This window comes from Cetorhinus maximus, chromosome 7, assembly GCF_964194155.1.
Source record: "Cetorhinus maximus chromosome 7, sCetMax3.hap1.1, whole genome shotgun sequence".
NCBI lineage: Eukaryota > Metazoa > Chordata > Chondrichthyes > Lamniformes > Cetorhinidae > Cetorhinus > Cetorhinus maximus.
Window position 1 is genome coordinate 499,928 of NC_135885.1, and position 19,839 is coordinate 519,766.

The 19,839-nt window shown below is 48.6% G+C and overlaps 1 protein-coding gene across 2 annotated transcripts in view; it reads right to left on the bottom strand.

Annotated features, from left to right (window-relative positions):
• The window catches only part of LOC144682521 (protocadherin-16-like), a 357,547-nt gene that overhangs the window by 155,353 nt on the left and 182,355 nt on the right, over window positions 1-19,839 (bottom strand). For both annotated transcript variants that reach the window (XR_013577065.1, XM_078544911.1), the window contains exons 4-6: window positions 19,226-19,462; window positions 15,928-16,932; window positions 7,040-7,227 (exon numbers count right to left, since the gene is read on the bottom strand). Coding sequence is in view for 1 of the 2 variants with exons in the window: in XM_078544911.1 (XP_078401037.1) it covers window positions 7,040-7,227; window positions 15,928-16,932; window positions 19,226-19,462 (1,430 nt within the window). In the remaining variant the exon portion in view is untranslated. The remainder of the gene's footprint in view (window positions 1-7,039; window positions 7,228-15,927; window positions 16,933-19,225; window positions 19,463-19,839) is intronic.

A 19,839-nucleotide genomic window follows, 5' to 3' on the forward strand; every position in this document is an offset into this window, starting at 1 on the left:
GCCGGACACCAGCTGTATGTTCAGTGAGTGGAAGCCCTTGCGATTGATGAAGTCACTGAGTGTAGCGATGGAGACCTGAGCACCACATGAGTGCAGCCAATTGCACCCTGTACCTGTGGGAAACCCGAGATCAGGGTGAATCCAATGGCCCTGGTATCCTGGCTGTCCCGGTCCCGGGCGAAATGCACATAGTCGTTGCCATGGAGAAGATGCATCTGTGACCTCATGGATGCATTTGTGGGTGGCGGATTGTGAAATCCCACAGGGGTCGCCTGTGGAGCCCTGAAAGGAGCCACTGGCATAGACATTGAGTGCTGTGGTCACTTTCACAGCCCTGGCACTGGATGCCCTCCATGTCCCCTTGGCACCAAGTCCTGCAGTAACTGGCAGATGTGACCAACCATCTCCCTAGACATTCGCTGTCTTCAGTGACACTGATTCTCAGTCATCTCCAGGAATGGCAGGCGGCGTCTATAGACCCTGGGTGTCACTAGGTGCTGACCAGCGATGTCTCGCTGTGAATCTTCAGCGCCGTGTGAGGGAGCTGCAGCTGCCCCTTCTTCCCGATGTTGCTGCTCCTCCCTCTGCGCAGCCAGGAGCCTCAGTCACTCTCTCCTCCGTCGTCTTCACTCTCTGTTGGCCATCAGGCACACAGCCAGTTCACCAGGATCCACGCTCCTGATGTACTCCTCCTGCAGGATGAAAGAGAGAGACACGTGGTTAGCGTGGGTGCACTAAGAACCTGCCCTGGTTAGTGTAACAGCTTCTTAACGCTTCCCGGAGAGAGCTGACCACCACCTGGGGAGCCAGAGATTAGTGCGCTGCCCAAAACCTCACCTGACCGATTGGCAGCAGCTTTGCCCACTGGACTGCATCGTGTGCTCTCAGTTCAGGCACAGACATTCCCCTAACCCACACTGAAAGGCTGCCCTGTTAGCTTGACCCATGGAGGAGACTGGTCCAAACCGGGATGGTGACATTGCAAAGGGGCTGTGAGCACCTCCAACTGTGACTGCCCCATGGCCAGATTTAGCGAGGAGATTGTACCAGGCGCCCAGTCATGTTCTGTAGTTCACTGAAATGCCGGTGGGTTTGCAGTCTGTGCCCGAGGGGTGAGAAGCTCTGGAGCATTTGGCAGCGTTTTCATGTCTCTGAGTTGTTTGACTGGGCAGCGAATCTCAAGACCCGACTCCAATCATTTCAATGTGGCTGCGCCTGAACTGCCTCAGCTACAGAGAATTGGTCACTTTACACAGGGTGTCCCTGATGTGTGGCCACTTCCCTCCCCCCGTTCCCACCCCCACCCCCACCCCCACCCCACCCTCAACCCCACCCCCAACCCCACCCCACCCCCACCCCCACTCTCAACCCCACCCCCAACCCCACCCCCACCCCCACCCCACCCCACCCCCACCCCCAACCCTACACCTACCCCCACCACACCCCCACCCCCACCCCCACCCCCACCCTCACCTCGCACCCCCACCCCCACCCCCACCCTCAACCCCACCCCCACCTCCACCTCCACCCCCACCCCACCCCCACCCCCAACCCTACACCCACCCCCACCCCACCCCACCCCCACCCCCAACCCCACCCCACCCCCACCCTCAACCCCACCCCCAACCCCACCCCACCCCCACCCCCACCCTCAACCCCATCCCCAACCCCACCCCACCCCCACCCCCTACCCCCACCCCCCCCCACCCCCACCCCCACCCTCAACCCCACCCCCACCTCGCACCCCCACCCCCACCCCCACCCTCAACCCCACCCCCACCCCCACCTCCACCTCCACCCCCACCCCCACCCTCAACCCCACCCCCACCCCCAACCCCACCCCACCCCCACCCCCACCCTCAACCCCATCCCCAACCCCACCCCACCCCCACCCCCTACCCCCACCCCCCCCCACCCCTACCCCCACCCCCCCCCCACCCCACCCCCACCCCACCCCCACCCCCACCCTCAACCCCATCCCCAACCCCACCCCACCCCCACCCCCTACCCCCACCCCCCCCCACCCCCACCCCCACCCTCAACCCCACCCCCACCTCGCACCCCCACCCCCACCCCCACCCTCAACCCCACCCCCACCCCCACCTCCACCTCCACCCCCACCCCCACCTCAACCTTAAAGTCTGACAAGTGACCCAGACGAGCGTTTTGCAACGTTGTTGTTCACTCACCTCCGAGTCCCCTCAAAGCTCGGCCGCCAAGTACAGGCCGTTTATTTGCTGTTGTGAATCACGTGGGGCAGATGATCCGGTGAGGGAGGCGGATCCAGCCGGCTGGATATTCAGATGATTACAAAGAGATTCCCGATCTCTGACGGGGGGGACACAGCCCCAGCACCGGGAAGCCGAATGGACCATCGCAAACTGGCTTCATCACATCGTGAAACCGATTTTTGGCATTCTCGCCATATTGTCCACTCACATCACCAAACACACCCGATGCCAGCGGGCACGGCTGATTCTGCCTTCTGTCTCGTGCTCGCGCTCTGTCTCGCGCTCGCGCTCTGTCTCGCGCTCGCGCTCTGTCTCGCGCTCTGTCTCGCGCTCGCGCTCTGTCTTGCGCTCGTGCTCTGTCTCGCGCTCGTGCTCTGTCTCGCGCTCTGTCTCGCGCTCGTGCTCTGTCTTGCGCTCGCACTCTGTTTCGTGCTTGCGCTCTGTCTCGCGCTCGCACTGTCTCGTGCTCGCGCTCTGTCTCGCGCTCGCGCTCTGTCTCGCGCTCTGTCTCGCGCTCGCGCTCTGTCTCGCGCTCGCGCTCTGTCTCGCGCTCGTGCTCTGTCTCGCGCTCTGTCTCGCGCTCGTGCTCTGTCTTGCGCTCGCACTCTGTTTCGTGCTTGCGCTCTGTCTCGCGCTCGCACTGTCTCGTGCTCGTACTCTGTCTCGCGCTCGCACTGTCTCGTGCTCGTACTCTGTCTCGCGCTCGCACTGTCTTGTGCTCGTACTCTGTCTCGCGCTCGCACTGTCTCGCGCTTGCACTGTCTTGTGCTCGTACTCTGTCTCGCGCTCACACTGTCTTGCGCTAGCACTCTGTCTTGCACAATCCTGACCCCGAGTGGTACAAGCGAGTTGGGTTTTCTGAACAGACATGAGCCAGAGTTTTAAGGCCCCACCATGGCGTGTCTCCCACCCCCGGCAGATGCAGCGAGTCATTTAAATCTCCGTTCAGTTTGGCAGCACCGCAATATCTGGCCAGGCGGTTGGGCAGTAAAATCCTGGCCCTGATTCTTTTAAAAAACTAACCAAAAATATTTGAGGAATGAGTTGAATTTAAAATAGAATATTTATCTAGTGAAGTGAGAAATTTAAATATTTGTCCACAAGGAAAGCAAATACGATTTTGCATTAACAATCGGGTATTATTTATTTCTCCAATGTTCTCGGGTTAAGGATTACAAGAGTGAATATACATAACCCAGATTGGCTGTTTTTAAGTGCAGTTTTTATAGACTTAAAACACACAGAAGCATTCTTGGCGTGTGAGTATTGCATTTATTTGGATCCAGCTGTCCTCATTAACTGACCAAATCTATTGCACAAGGAGAATTTGGAGGCTGTGCGCACTGAAATCTGTTTGTTTACTTTTCTTGAACTTTGCCAATACTGAAGGGATTTTAGAAAGTGTCGACACAACCTTTCACACTCCTCTGCTCAACTCTAAGTTTCCTATCGATTCTGGCTCTCCTGATATTCTCATTGTGAAACTCCTCGCTCCTCAAATATCTGATCATTAACTCATTTCACTCTGTTCTCCCAAACTCTGGGACACCTTGCACCCTCCCCCCCACAGCCCAAACCCAGACAATGGTGCTCCTACCCTTCAAACCTTGCAGTGATTTAATAGTTACAATGCATTCTCCACAACAAATAAAACAGGAAGAGCTGAGATTTAGCACTGTATTTGACCTTACCGACATGCAAACATACAAATTAGGAACAGGAGTAGGCCATTCGGCCCCTCGAGCCTGCTCTGCCATTCAATAAGATCATGGCTGATCTGTTTGTGTTTTGAGTTCCACTTTCCCATCGAACCCCGATAACCTTTGATTCCCTTCCTAACAAGAATCTATCACCATAGATAAAAACAAAATACTGCGGGTGCTGGAAATCTGAAACAAAAACAAAAGGTGCTGGAAAAACTCAGCAGGTCTGAGAGCCTCTGTGGAGGGAAACACAGAATTAACGTTTCAAGTCCGTATGACTCTTCATCAGAACTAAAGAGAAGTAGAAATGTGGTGAAATATATAATGTTAAAGGGGGTGGGGCAGGTGAAGCTGGATAGGGGGCCAGTGATAGGTGGAGGCAAAGGAGAGATTGCGAAAACTGTCATAACCAAAAGGTCAAAGGGTTGTCAACAGTGGTGGTACTGGCTATAGGAGGTGCTAATCATAGAATCACAGAATCACACAGTGCAGAAGAGGCCCTTCGGTCCATCGAGTCTGCACCGACACGTGAGAAACACCTGACCTACCTACCTAATCCCATTTACCAGCACTTGGCCCATAGCTTTGAATGTTATGACGTGCCAAGTGCTCATCCAGGTACTTTTTAAAGGATGTGAGGCAACCCGCCTCCACCACCCTCCCAGGCAGTGCATTCCAGACCGTCACCATCCTCCGGGTAAAAAAGTTTTTCCTCACATCCCCCCCTAAACCTCCTGCCCCTCACCTTGAACTTGTGTCCCCTTGTGACTGATCCTTCAACTAAGGGAAACAGCTGCTGCCTATCCACCCTGTCCATGCCCCTCACAATCTTGTACACCTCGATCAGGTCACCCCCTCAGTCTTCTCTGCTCCAACGAAAACAACCCAAGTCTATCCAACCTCTCTTCATAACTTAAATGTTTCATCCCAGGCAACACCCTGGTGAATCTCCTCTGCACCCCCTCCAGTGCAATCACATCCTTCCTATAATGTGGCGACCAGAACTGCACACAGTACTCCAGCTGTGGCCTCACCAAGGTTCTATACAACTCCAACATGACCTCCATAATTTTGTAATCTATGCTTCGATTGATAAAGGCAAGTGTCCCATATGCCTTTTTCACCACCCCACTAACAAGCCCCTCTGCCTTCAGAGATCTATGGACACACACGCCAAGGTCCCTTTGTTCCTCAGAACTTCCTAGTGTCATGCCGTTCATTGAATACTTCCTTTACAAATTACTCCTTCCAAAGTCTATCACCTCACACTTTTCAGGGTTAAATTCCATCTGACACTTATCTGCCCATTTGACCATCCCGTCTATATCTTCCTGTAGCCCAAGACACTCAACCTCACTGTTAACCACCTGGCCAATCTTTGTGTCATCCGCAAATTTACTAATCCTACGCCCCACATAGTCATCTATGTCGCTTATATAAATGACAAATAATAGGGGACCCAGCACAGATCCCTGTGGTACGCCACTGGACACTGGCTTCCAGTCACTAAAGCATCCTTCTGTCATCATCCTCTGTCTCCTACAACTAAGCCAATTTTGAATCCACCTTAACAAATTACCCTGTATCCCATGTGCCTTTGCCTTCTTTATAAGTCTCCCATGTGGGACCTTGTCAAAGGCTTTGCTGAAATCCATATAAACTACATCAACTGCACTACCCTCATCTACACACCTGGTCACCTCCTCAAAAAATTCAATCAAATTTGTTAGGCATGACCTCCCTCTGACAAAGCCATGCTGACTATCCCTGATCAAACCTTGCCTCTCCAAGTGGAGATAGATTCTCTCCTTCAGATTATTTCCAATAGTTTCCCTACCACTGACATGAGACTCACTGGTCTGTAGTTCCCTGGATTCTCTCTACAATCCTTCTTAAAAAGCAGAACCACATTAACTGTTCTCCAGTCCTCTGGCACCTCCCCCGTGGCCAGAGAGGAATTAAAAATTTGGGTCAGAGCCCCTGCGATCTCCTCCCTTGCCTCCCTCAGCAGTCTGGGACACAAACCATCCAGACCTGGAGATTTGTCCACTTTTAAGCCTGCCAACACCTCCAATACCTTGTCACTCCCTATATCAATTTGCTCAAGAACCTCGCAGTCTCTCTCCCCGAGTTCCATACCTTCATCCTCATTCTCTTGGGTGAAGACAGATGTGAAGTATTCATTCAACACTCTAGCGATGTCCTCTGGCTCTACCCATAGATATCCCCCTTGGTCCCTAATGGGCCTTACTCTTTCCCTGATTATCCTCTTCCCATTGTTATACTTATAGAATATCTTGGGATTTTCCCTACTTTTACCAGCCAGAGCTTTCTCATATCCCCTCTTTGCTCTCTAATGGTGACAGTAAGAGTGGAAAGCAGAATGTGATATTGTGATTCATTTTTATTCATTGTTTTATCTCCAGTTTTTACCCTATTTTCAATCATTTTTCCCTCCACCGTCCTTTCCCCCCACCCCACCCCCACTAGGGCCATCTGTCACTTTCCAGAGTGCTCACCCTGGTCCGGCCATTACCACATCCTGCTTTCTGATCTTCATGTCACCATTAGCTCCTCCTTTAGCCAGTATCACCACCATTAACAACCCTTTCACCTTTTATTTATGACATCTTTGTCAATCTCTCCTTTGCCTCCACCTATCACTGACCTTCTATCCAGCTCCACCTGCCCCACCCCCTCTTAAACAGTATAAATTTCATCACATTTCTACTTCCCTTCAGCTCTGAAGAAGTCATACGGACGCGAAACGTTAACTCTGTCTTTATCTCCACAGATGCTGTCGGACCTGCTGAGTTTTTCCAAGAATCTACCTCTGCCTTAAAATTATTCAATGACCCCAGTTCCACCACCTTCTGAGGCAGAGAGTTCCAAAGTCGCTCAATCCTCTGGGAGAAAAAGATATCTCCTCATCTCTGTCCTAAAAGGGTGACCCCTAATTTTAAACAGTGCCCCCTAGTTCTGGACTCACCCACAAGAGGAAACATCCTTTCCACATCCACCTTGTCAAGGCCGTTCAGGATTTGTATACTTCATCTGACATCTGGCAATGCGCGATAAACCCAGTGAACTGGGGGTTGTCCTTACCTGAACAACAAGCTCCTTTCCCACCGGTAGATTGGTGAAGGTCGGGGAATTATCATTCTCATCCAACACCATGACATAGACTGAGCCAGTGACAGTGCGCGGTGGAGTGCCACCATCCTGAACCAGCACCGTCACCTGGTGACTGGCCTGAACCTCGCGATCAAAGGTCACCCTCGAGCTTATCTCACCTGGAAACAGAATGAAAAGGAAATCACAGGTACTTCAAAAAATGTGCATGTTAAAGATTTCAAACTTTACTCTGATTTCCAAGCATTGATTCTCCTTGTCCAGCAGAGACTGACCATTCGGACAGCAATGGCTCTGGCTGGTGGGGGTGGAGAGAGAGACTCTGTCCCCAGGCTGGGGGGTGGGGGAGGCTCTGTCCCCAGGCTGGGGGTGGGTGGGTGGGGGTGGGGGAGGCTCTGACCCCGGTGAGAATTTACTCGGTAATATAATCAAAATATGATTGAAGTGTTTACCGGTTGAATTGAAACGGCTGCTCAATCACAGCCTTTCTCCAGCCATTGAACGTTTATAATGAGGGCCGACTGACACAAGATGAAATTTAGGACAGAAAACAGGAGAAGCTGCTTCATTTAGTGAGTTATGAGGCTCAGGGAGTCACCTCCAGGATTCACTGAATGACAGAGAATAGGAGGAGGGGATTTAACCGAGCAGTGACCTGGTCAGGTGGGCCAAAAAGTGGCAAATGGAATTTAACGTGGAGAAGTGTGAATTGAGGACAAGTAAGGCAAGGGAATCCACTAATTCAAATCACTCCACATGATTTCAGGAAATGGCTGAAGGCACTGGATACTGCAAAGGCTATGGGCCCTGACAATATTCCGGCAATAATACTGAATACTTGTGCTCCAGAACTTGCCGCACCTCTAGCCAAGCTGTTCCAGCACAGATACAACACTGGCATCTTCCCGGCTATGTGGAAAATTGCCCAGGTATGTCCTGTACACAAAAAGCAGGACAAATCCAACCTGGTTAATTACTGCCCCATCAGTCTACTCTCCATCATCAGTAAAGTAATGGAAAGTGTATCAACAGTGCTATGAAGCAGCACTTACACTGCAATAACCTGCTCACTGATGCTCAGTTTGGGTTCCACCAGGGCCACTCAGCTCCTGACTTCATTACAGCCTTGGTTCAAACATGGACAAAAGAGCTGAACTCCTGAGGTGAGGTGAGAGTGACTGCCCTTGACATCAAGGCCACATTTGACCGAGTGTGGCATCAAGGAGCCCTAGTAAAACTGGAGTCAGTGGAATCAGGGGGAAAACTCTCTACTGGTTGGAGTCATACCTAGCACACAGGAAAATGGTTGTGGTTGTTGGAGGTCAGTCATCTCAGCTCCAGGACATCACTGCAGGAGTTCCTCAGGGTAGTGTCCTAGGCCCAACCATCTTCAGCTGCTTCATCAATGACCTCCCTTCCATCATAAGGTCAGAAGTGGGGATGTTCACTGATGATTGTACAATGTTCAGCACCATTTGTGACTCCTCAGATACTGAAGCAGTCCATGTCCAAATGCAGCAAGACCTGGGCAATATCCAGGCTTGGGCTGACAAGTGGCAAGTAACATTCATGCCACACAAGTGCCAGGCAATGACCATCTCCAACAAGAGAGAATCAAACCATCGCCACTTGACATTCAATGGCATTACCATCACTGAATCCCCCAATATCAACATCCTGGGGGTTACCATTGACCAGAAACTGAACTCACCTCCTGACTCCCCAAAGCCTGTCCACCATCTACAAGGCACAAGTCAGGAGTGTGATGGAATACTCCCCACTTGCCTGGATGAGTGCAGCTCCCACAACACTCAAGAAGCTTGACACCGTCCAGGAGAAAGCAGCCCACTTGATTGGCAGCACATCCACAAACATTCACTCCCTCCACCACCGACACACAGTAGCAGCAGTGTGTCCCATCTACAGGATGCACTGCAGGAACTCACCAAGGCTCCTTAGACAGCACCTTCCAAACCCATGACCACTACCACCTAGAAGGACAAGGGCAGCAGATAGATGGGAACACCACCACCTGGAAGTTCCCCTCCAAGCCACTCACCATCCTGACTTGGAAATATATCGCCGTTCCTTCACTGTCGCTGGGTCAAAATCCTGGAACTCCCTTCCTAACAGCACTGTGGGTGTACCTACACCACATGGACTGCAGCGGCTCAAGAAGGCAGCTCACCACCACCTTCTCAAGGGCAACTAGGGATGAGCAATGAATGCTGGCCCAGCCAGTGAAGCCCACATCCCATAAATAAAAAAATTCTGTGTTGGCAAGCTGCTACTTGTGGAGCACCACAGGGATCAGTTCTAGGGCCTGAACTATTTACAATCAATATTAATGACTTGGATGTAGGGCTGGAATATAAGGTGGTTAAATTTGCTGATGACACATAGATAAGCAGCAGAGTCAGATGTGAAGAGGACAAAAGGGGCGGAATTTTACAGCCCCTCCTGCTGGCGGGATTTTCTGGTCCTGCTGAAATCAATGGTCTTTCCGCCACATCTTCTGGCCCCTCCCCCGCCGAGAGGGGGCTGCAAAATTCTTCCCAAGCCGTCTGTGAAAGGACAGGTTAAATGAGTGGGAAAAAATTTGGCAGATGGAGTGTAATGTGTGAAAATGTGAACTTGTCTACTTTGGTAGGAAGAATAGAAAAGCAGCAAATTATTTAAATGGAGAAAAATTGCAGAATTCAGTGGTACAGAGGGATCTGGGTGTCCCGGTACATGGATCACAAAATGTGAGTATGGAGGTACAGCAAGTGTTTAGGAAGTTGCTGATTATTGCAAGAAGAATCGAGTTTACAAGTAAAGATGTTTTGCTATATGTGTTCTGGGCATGGGTAAGACCACATCTGGAATACTGAGCACAGTTTTGGTCTCCTGACTTAAGGAATGATATAATTGCATTTGAAGTAGTTCAGAGAAGGTCCACTTGATTGATTCCTGGGATGAAGAGGTTATCTTATGAGGAAAGATTAGACAGATTGTGCCCAGACCCATTCGAGTTTAGAAGAATGAGAGGTGATTCTATTAAAACATATAAGATCCTGAGTGGACTTGATAGGGTGAATGCTGAAAGGGTATCTCCACTTGTGGGGCAGACTCGTAGGGCACAGGTTAAAAATAAGGGGTCTCCCATTCAAGATGAAGATGAGGAGCAATTTTTTTTCCCTCAGAGGGTGGTTAGTCTGTGGAATTCTCTTCCCCTGAGGGCAGTTGAGGCTGGGTCATTGAATATTTTTAAGGCCGAGTTAGATGCTTGACTAACAAGAGAGTCAGTGGGTAGAAGGGGTAGACAGGAAAGTGGAGTTGAGGCCACAATCTGATCAGCCATGATCTTAACAAATGGTGGAGCAGGCTTGAGGGTTGAATGGGCTCCTCCTGCTCCTAATTTGTATGTTCGTATGCATGTTTCATCCTGCCACACGGGTGTTAACCCAGAAGACTTGCCATGCGAGGAGTACAAAAAGCAAACCCTGTCAGGATTAAATCTATGATTAGCACTGAATTTGGCGTGTCTTCCCTAAAGAGAGCGACGCAGGGCGCTCACAAGCTCCCCAGTTGATGGGTGCGACCCCCAGTCGCTACATTAAATTCCGCCCTCTCAGCACATTTAAAAAAATGTTTCATGTCGATTTGTAGTGCTGCAATTCACATGGTTACAGACCAAGAGCCAGAAAGTGGGATTAAACTGAATAGCTCTTTTCCAGCCAGGACAACGAAAATGGGCCGAATTGGCAAATAAAATTGGCAAGAAATATAAAAACAAACAGCAAGAGCTTCTACGGGTTTATAAAAAGAGAGAGAGAATAGCTAAAGTGAGTGTGGGATCCTTGGAGGATGTGACTGGAGAATTAATAATGAGGAACAGGGAAATGGCAGATAATTTAAACCAATATTTTGCATCGGCCTTCACAGTGGAGGACACTATAAACATCCCAAAGGTATCAGATAAGCAAGGAGCTAATGGGAGGAAAGATCTTGTAACAGTCTCTGTCACAAGGGACAAAGTATCTGACAAGCCAATGGGACTAGAGCCAGACAGGTCGCCAGGACCTGATGGCCTGAATCTAAGGGTTTTAAAGGAAGTGGCTGCAGAGATAGTGGAGGCATTGGTCGAAATATTCCAGAACTCACTGGATTCCAGGAGGGTCCCAGCGGATTGGAAAACTGCTAATGTGACACCCCTGTTCAAGAAGGGAGGGAGACAAAAAGCAGGAAACTATAGGCCAGTCAGCCTAACATCTGTCATTGGGAAAATGCTGGAGTCCATTATTAAGAAAGAAATAGCAGGACATTTAGAAAATCTTAACGCAATCAAACAGAGTCTACATGGTTTTGTGAAAGGGAAATCAGGATTGACAAATTTGCTGGAGTTCTTTGAGGATATAACAAGCAGAGTTGATAAAGGTAGATGTGGTGTCTTTGGATTTCCAGAAAGCATTTGATAAGGTGCCACATAAAAAGTTATTGCACAAGATAAGAGCTCACAGTTTTGGGGGTAATGTATTAGCATGGATCGAGCATTGGTTAACACACAGAAGACAGAAAGTTGGGATTAATGGGTCTTTTTCAGGTTGGAAAGACGTAACTAGTGGAGCACCTCAAGGATCAGTCCTAAGGCCTCAATTATTTACTGTCTATTTTAATAACTTGGAGGAGGGGGCAGAGGGTAATGTATCCAAATTTGCTGATGATACAGAAATAGATGGGATGGCATGTTGTGATGAGGACATAAGGAATCTGCAAGGGGAAATAGACAGGTTGAGTGAGTGGGCAAAAACTTGGCAGATGGAGTTTAATGTAGGAAAGTGTGAGGTTAGGCACTTTGGTAGGAAAAATCAAAAGACAGACTATTATTTAAATGGAGAGAGACTCCAAAAAAAGTGCAGCACAGAGGGATCTGGGTGTTCTTGTGCATGAAACACTAAAGGTTAGCGTGCAGGTGCAGCAAGTCCTTAAGAAGGTAAATGGAATTTTAGCCTGTATTTCTAGGGGTTGGCGTTTAAAAATAGGGAAGTCTTGTTACAACTGTACAGGGTGTTGGTGAGGCCGCACCTGGAGTACTGTGTACAATTTTGGTCCCCGTATTTAAGAAAGGATATACTGGCATTGGAGGCAGTTGAAAAGAGATTCACTAGGCTGATTCCTGGGATGAAGGGGTTGATTTATCAAGAACAGCTAAACAGGTTAGGCCTTTATTCATTAGAGTTTAGAAGAATGAGGGATGATCTTACTGAAACATACAAGATTCTGAGGGGGCTTGACAGGGTAGATGTTGAGAATATGTTTCCACTAGTGGGGGAATCACAAACTAGGGGACATAGTTACAGAATAAGGGGACACTCATTTATAATTGAGATGCAAAGGAATTTCTTCTCTCAGAGGGTAGTGAATGTCTGGAATTCTCTACCTCGGTGAGTTGTGGAGGCTAGATCACTGAAAGTATTTAAAGAGGAGGTAGATAGACTTTTGAAATGTCGGGGAGTTGAGGGCTATGAGGAACTGGCACGAGAGAGGAGTTGAGGCCTGGGGCAGATCAGCCATGATCTTATTGAATGGCGGGGCAGGCTTGAGGGGCTGAATGGCTTCCTTCCAGCTGCAAATCTGCCTCTGGTTCTCTCTATGGTCCATTGTGCTCTGTGAAAGAGCTACTCATTTGTCTTTCTCCTACAAATCTCTCCCTTCAAGTATTTATATAATTTCCTTTTGAAAGGGAATAGTTTGTGGTTGAGACTCAATCCTGTAAACATTCCAGGCTGGATTATTGGGCTGAGAAAGCGAATGAAGCTGAAGATATTTCAGAAGAAGGCGGAGCCATGGGTTTGGAATATCTGTTCACGTGGAGGGGAGAAGGCCAACAGGGACTGAAAGGCTTGTTTCCATGTTGGAACTTCTGGGTATTGTGGTGTAAAACTCTCACAGTGCAAAGCAATCACCCACTCTTCTGGACAGTGACCAGGAGCAGGAACCCTGGCTGATTTCCTCTCTCTCTCTAACCCAAGATTCACTGGACAGTGATCATGAGCAGGAACCATGGTTAATGCTATTGATGTGGTGTACATGGACTTCCAAATGGCATTTGATACAGTGCCACACAACAGACTTGTGAGAAAAGCCATATCTCATGGAATAAAAGGGACAGTAGCAACATGGATACAAAATTGGCTGAAAAATAGGAAGCAGAGAGTAATGGTCAATGGATATTTTTCGGGCTGGAGGAAGGTTTGTAGTGGAGTTCCCCAGGGGTCGGTATTGGGACCCTTGCTTTTCCTAATATATATTAATGATCTAGATCTTGGTGTGCAGGGGACAGTTTCAAAGTTTGCGGATGGTCCAAAACTTGGAAGCATTGTAAACTGTGAGGAGGATAGTGTAGGACTTCAAAAGGATATTGACACATTGGTGGAGTGGGCAGATAGGTGGCAGATGAAGTTCAATGCGGAGAAGTGTGAGGTGATGCATTTTGGTAGGAAGAATATGGATAGACAATATAAAATAAGGGGTGAAATTTTGAAGGGGGTGCAGGAGCAGAAAGACCTGGGTGTATATGTGCATAGATCATTGAAGGTGGCAGGACAGGTGGAGAGAGCAGTTAATAAAGCATATAATATCCTGGGCTTTATTAATAGGGACACAGAGTACAAGAGCAGGGAGGTTATGCTGAATTTACATGAGATGCTCGCTAAACCTCAGCTGGAGTATTGTGTACAGTTCTGGGCACCATATCATAGGAAGGATGTGAACACATTGGAGAGAGTGCAGAAGAGGTTTACAAGAATGGTTCCAGGGATGAGAAACTTCAGCTATGAGGATAGATTGGAGAGATTGGGACTGTTCTCCTTGGAGAGAAGATGACTAAGAGGAGATTTGATACAGATGTTCAAAATCATGAGGGGGCTGGACAGAGTCGATAGGGAGAAGCTGTTCCCGCTCGTAAAAGGATCAAGAACGAGAGGGCACAGATTTAAAGTGATTTGTAAAAGAAGCAAATGCGATGTGAGAAAAAACTTTTTCACACAACGAGTGGTTCGGGTCTGGAATGCACGGCCTGGAAGTGTGGTGGAGGCAGGTTCAATCGAGGCATTCAAGAGGGCATTAGATGATTATTTAAATAGGATCAATGTGCAGGGAAACAGGGAAAAGGCAGGGCTTTGGCACTAGGTCATAATGTTCATTTGGAGAGCCGGTGTAGACATGATGGGCTGAATGGCCTCCTTCTGCATTGTCACAATTCTGTGATTTCCCCTCTCTCTCTAACCCATGGATCACTGGACAGTGATCAGGAGCAGGAACCCTGGCTGATTTCCCCTCTCTCTCTAACCCAGGGGTTACTGGACAGTGATCAGGAGCAGGAACCTGGGCTGATTTCCCTCTCTCTCTAATCCATGGATCACTGGACAGTGATCAGGACCAGGAACCCTGGCTGATTTCCCCTCTCTCAAACCCAGGGGTTACTGGACAGTGATCAGGAGCAGGAACACTGGCTGATTTCCCCTCTCTCTCTAACCCAGGGGTTACTGGACAGTGATCAGGAGCAGGAACCCTGGCTGATTTCCCCCCTCTCTCTAACCCAGGGGTTACTGGACAGTGATCAGGAGCAGGAACCCTGGCTTATTTTCCCCTCTCTCTCAAACCCAGGGGTTACTGGACAGTGATCAGGAGCAGGAACCCTGGCTGATTTCCCCTCTCTCAAACCCAGGAGTTACTCGACAGTGATCAGGAGCAGGAACCCTGGCTGATTTCCCCTCTCTCTCTCTAACCCAGGGGTTACTGGACAGTGATTAGGAGCAGGAACCCTGGCTGATTTCCCCTCTCTCTCTAACCCAGGGGTTACTGACAGTGATCAGGAGCAGGAACCCTGGTTGATTTCCCCTCTCTCTCTCTAACCTAGGGGTTACTGTACAGTGATCAGGACCAGGAACCCTGGCTGATTTCCCCTCTCTCTCTAACCCAGGGGTTACTGGACGGTGATCAGGACCAGGAACCCTGGCTGATTTCCCCTCCCTCTCTAACCCAGGGGTTACTGGACAGTGATCAGGAGCAGGAACCCTGGCTGATTTCCACTCTCTCTGAAATAGGTAAAGTTGGATAGTGGTCAGATTCTTGATAAACAAGGGGGTGAAAAGTTATCAAGGGTAGGCATGAGGTTATGATCAGATCAACCATGATCGTATTGAATGGTGGAGCAGGCTCGAGGGACCGAATGGCTTCCTCCTAATTGGTATCATTGTATGTTCACAAGGATCCTGGGCTGATTTCCCCTCTCTCTCTAACCCAGGGGTTACTGGACAGTGATCAGGAGCAGGAACCTGGGCTGATTTCCCCTCTCTCTCTAACCCAGGGGTCACTGGACAGTGATCAGGAGCAGGAACCCTGGCTGATTTCCCCTCTCTCTCTAACCCAGGGGTCACTGGACAGTGATCAGGAGCAGGAACCCTGGCTGATTTCCCCTCTCTCTCTAACCCAGGGGTTACTGGACAATGATCAGGAGCAGGAACCTGGGCTGATTTCCCCCCCCCCCCTCTCTCTCTCTCTCTAACCCAGGGGTCACTGGACGATGATCAGGAGCAGGAACCTGGGCTGATTTCCCCCCTCTCTCTCTCTAACTCAGGGGTCACTGGACAGTGATCAGGAGCAGGAACCCTGGTTGATTTCCCCTCTCTCTCTAACTCAGAGGTTAGTGGACAGTGATCAGGAGCAGGAACCTGGGCTGATTGCCCCTCTCTCTCTAACTCAGGAGTTACTGGCTGTTGCCCCTCCCTGCAAGGTGCCTTTGTGGTTCAGTACTGGGCTGACCGGACATTAACCCAACAAGATGCTTCTGCCTAAAGCACGTCTGCATTGATTACCGGTCAATGAGTTGATGTGAAAGCTGGAGTGAGCTGGGAACAGTCTGTAGGTCAGCTTGCTGTTTAACCCATGGTCTCGATCTGTTGCCAGGATCCGTCCAATTGTAGATGTGGGTGGTATGTTCTCCTGGATTGTGAAGAAATAACGATTCTCACTGAGTTTCGGTGCATTGTCATTCTCGTCAGTGACACAGACTCTCACCATGGTAGTCCCTGTTTTCCTCTGGTCACCCTCACTACTAGAAGCCACAACAGTCAGACTGAAAAGGTCCTTGTTTTCACGGTCAAGGGCACTTTTCACATACAACCAACCACTTTCAGGCACAATTCCAAAGTTGGCTGAGTCTCCATCAGAACGCAGATGGTAAGTGATGCGGGTGTCTCTGTCCTGGCTCAATGCACGAACCTGAAGAAACCGGGTGTTAACAGGTGTGCCTTCCTTGACCTCAACCCTGTAGGTTAAAGTGTCGAAGATTGGGGCATTATCACTCTCATCCTGAACGTGAATCAGCAATGTGAAGGTGGAGCTGAGTTGTGGGGCACCACTGTCTTTGGCCACAATTTTCAGGTCATAACGTGGGACCATCTCATAGCTCAAAGGTCCAATCACACGGAGCTTTCCAGTGGTTCTGTCAATGCTGAACGTTCTTTCCGCATTAGAAACAATGTCAAACTGCACTTGGCCATTGGCTCCACTATCCCGATCCTCTGCATTGACTGTATAGATGACGGAGCCAATTTCTGTGTTCTCTGGGACAAGAATGGACTCAGATGAGGTGGGGAATGTTGGTGTGTTATCGTTGATGTCAGAGATTGTGATCTTGACTTTCGTACTGCTGTAGGCAGGAGGGGAGCCACTGCAAGCCTGAATATCCAGGATCACGACAGGATGAGATTCATGGTCCAGAGGGATGCTTGTTTGGATCATGCCTGAGCTAACACCAATTGCAAAGTAGCCATTGGGGTCTCCAGAGGAAATGGTGTAGGAGACAGCATCAGAATGACCTGCCAGTCAGAAAATAAATAAGGCAATCAGTTTAAAACAGGAAAACACAGCTGAATACTGAAAATCTTACTCAGGTTTGCACCTACAAACCTTGTTCAATCACCTGTCTGCAGCTCTTTGTAGCATTAATTTATCTGTGTTTTTGCCACATAGAGCATTGTATTACAACACACATGACATTTAACCCACTTGCTGCTCCTTTGCACTCATGTGAATTTAACACCCTTTTGATAAAGGATGTCTTGATAAAGTGAATAGGGAGAAACTGTTCCCAGTGGCAGGAGGAGAAGTAACCAGAGGGACACAGATTGAAGAGAATCAACAAAAAATACAGAGGGGGAGACCAGAAGTTTTTTTGCACAACCACTTGTTATAATCTGGAATGCACTGCTTGAAAAGGATTGTGAAAGCAGATTCAATAACAATTTTCAAAGGAAATTTTAAATAGGATCATACAGGAGGTCATTTGGCCCCTCATGCCTGTGCTAGCACTTTGAAAGATCTATCCAATCAGTCCCACTCCTGCTCTTTCCCCCAGAGCTCTGTAATTTCTTTCCTTTCAAGTTTTTATCCAATTCCCATTTGAAAGTTTTTTTTACTTAGTCTACAAAACTCTCCACAATTTTGAACACCTCCATTAAATCTTTCTTTAATCTCTGCTCTAAGAACAATCTCAGCTTCTTCAGTCTCTCCACATTAACAGAATTCCCTGACTGGAACTATTCCAGTAAATCACCTCTACAATTTTCACGTCCTTCTTGAATTATAGTGCCCAGAATTAGACATAATAGTCTAGCTGAGACCAGGCCAGTATTTTATCAAGGTGCAGTATAAGTTCCTCACTTTGGTATTCTGTGCCTTTACTTATGAAGACAAGGAGACTGTGTTTTTCTAACAGACTTCTCAACTTGTCCTGCCACCTTCAATGATTTGTGTCCATACACCTGCAGGTCTTTCTGTTCCTGCACTTCTTTTAAAATTGTATCATTCTATAGAATAGCGGCTGCACAGAAGGAAGCCACACAGCCCATTGTGTCTGTGCTAGCTCTCCAAGAGCATTTCACTGAGTGCCATCCCCCCACCTTCTCCCTGTAACTCTGCACATTCTTCCTTTTCAGATAATGATCCAATTCCCTCTTGAAAGCCTCGATTGAACCTGCCCTCACCACACTCACAGACAGTGCATTTCAGACCTGAACCAACTGCTGCGTGAAAAAGTTTCTCCTCATGTCACCATTGATTCTTTTGCCAATCACCTTCAATCTGTGCCCTCTGGTTCTCGATCCTTCCACCAATGGGAACAATTTCTCCCTATCTGCTCTGTCCAGACCCCTTTTGATTTTTTTTCATTCGCTCATGGGATGTGGGTATCGCTGGCTAGGCCAGCATTTATTGCCCATCCCTAATTGCCCCTGTTCACAGGGCATTTAAGAGTCAACCACATTGCTGTGGATCTGGAGTCACATGCAGGGTAGGCTAGGTAAGGACTCCAGGTTTCCTTCCCTAGAGGAAATTAGTGAACCAGATGGGAACACTTTGATCAAATCTCCTCTCAATCTTTTCTTCTTGGAGAACAGTCCCAACTTCTCCAATCTATCCATGTAGCTGAAGTTCAATTTAGATTATGTTGCCTCTACTCATTCTTCCTAGCAAAACGTGTCACGCACCCTTCTGTGTTAACTATCATCTGTTGACAGGGTCTGAGAGTGACCATTGACCAGTCAGAGTGCAGAGTTTGAGAGTGACCAATGACCAGACACAGTGAAGGGTCTGAGAGTGACTAATGACCAGTCAGAGTGAAGGGACTGAGAGTGGCCGATCACCAGAGTGAAGGGTCTGAAACTGACCAATGAGCAGTCAGAGTGAAGGGTCTGAGACTGACCAATGATCAGTCAAAGCGAAGGGTCTGCGAGAGTCCAATCACCAGAGTGAAGGGTCTCAGAGTGACCAATGACCAGTCAGAGTGAAGTTGTTGCTGATTATGGGAAGCCAGCGTCTTGAAGGCATCCACATGATCTACACCTACTGTTGGATGGTTTGATGGCCATTTGAAAGGAGAGTAACATGAGAGATAACATAAAAAATACCACCCAAAGCTGGAATTATTCATTACTCAGATTTCCAGCATTCACAATATTTTGCTTTTCTATAGGTCTGAGGTTTTAAGCAGGTAGAGTTCAAAGGTGATTCTCCACTAGGATTCACTGTCAGCTTCACCTGAACAGTGATACCAAATTTCCTTCTTATTGCAGCTTTTCACTCTCACCTGGGGAGTTTTTCCCCGATTCTCACCTGGCGAGTTTAGAGCCCTAACGGAGCCGATATGTGATCCTCTCCTCACATCTTCAGGGATTGTGAAAAAGTACTGGGCTTGTTCGAAGAGCGGTGGCGAAATTGTACCTGAGACGATGCTGATATTCACCATGGCATTGACCAGTGACATGAGACCACCTGCGTCCTGTGCAGAGATGACCAATCGCTGCACCGTGTCTGCTTTGCCTTGTAAATGAGCAACGAGTGAGAGGACTCCTGTGGGAGGAATTCATGTCATTGAATTCAGAGAATTGGTCTGAGAACAGCAATCACTGGCTCAACTCCCCCTCTTATACACAGATGCTGCACACAGTGCACAATAACCCTTAACCCCTGACCCTAACCCCTGACCACAATTCACACCCTTTGGACATAACACAACCCCTCCCCCTATCAGGAATCCCTCATCAGACAGATTCTGATGTTTTGACCATAAGAAATCTTGAAGAAAGAAGAGTTGTTTTTTTCCTTTTGCTGAACTTCTAGCGAGCATCTGATTAGTTATTTTTGCAATTTTATTTTTATACTTGTGCTTCCTGTTGGAAAAGGCAGAGTGTAATTCCTGTTACCAGAACAATGAGAGTGCATTCGGA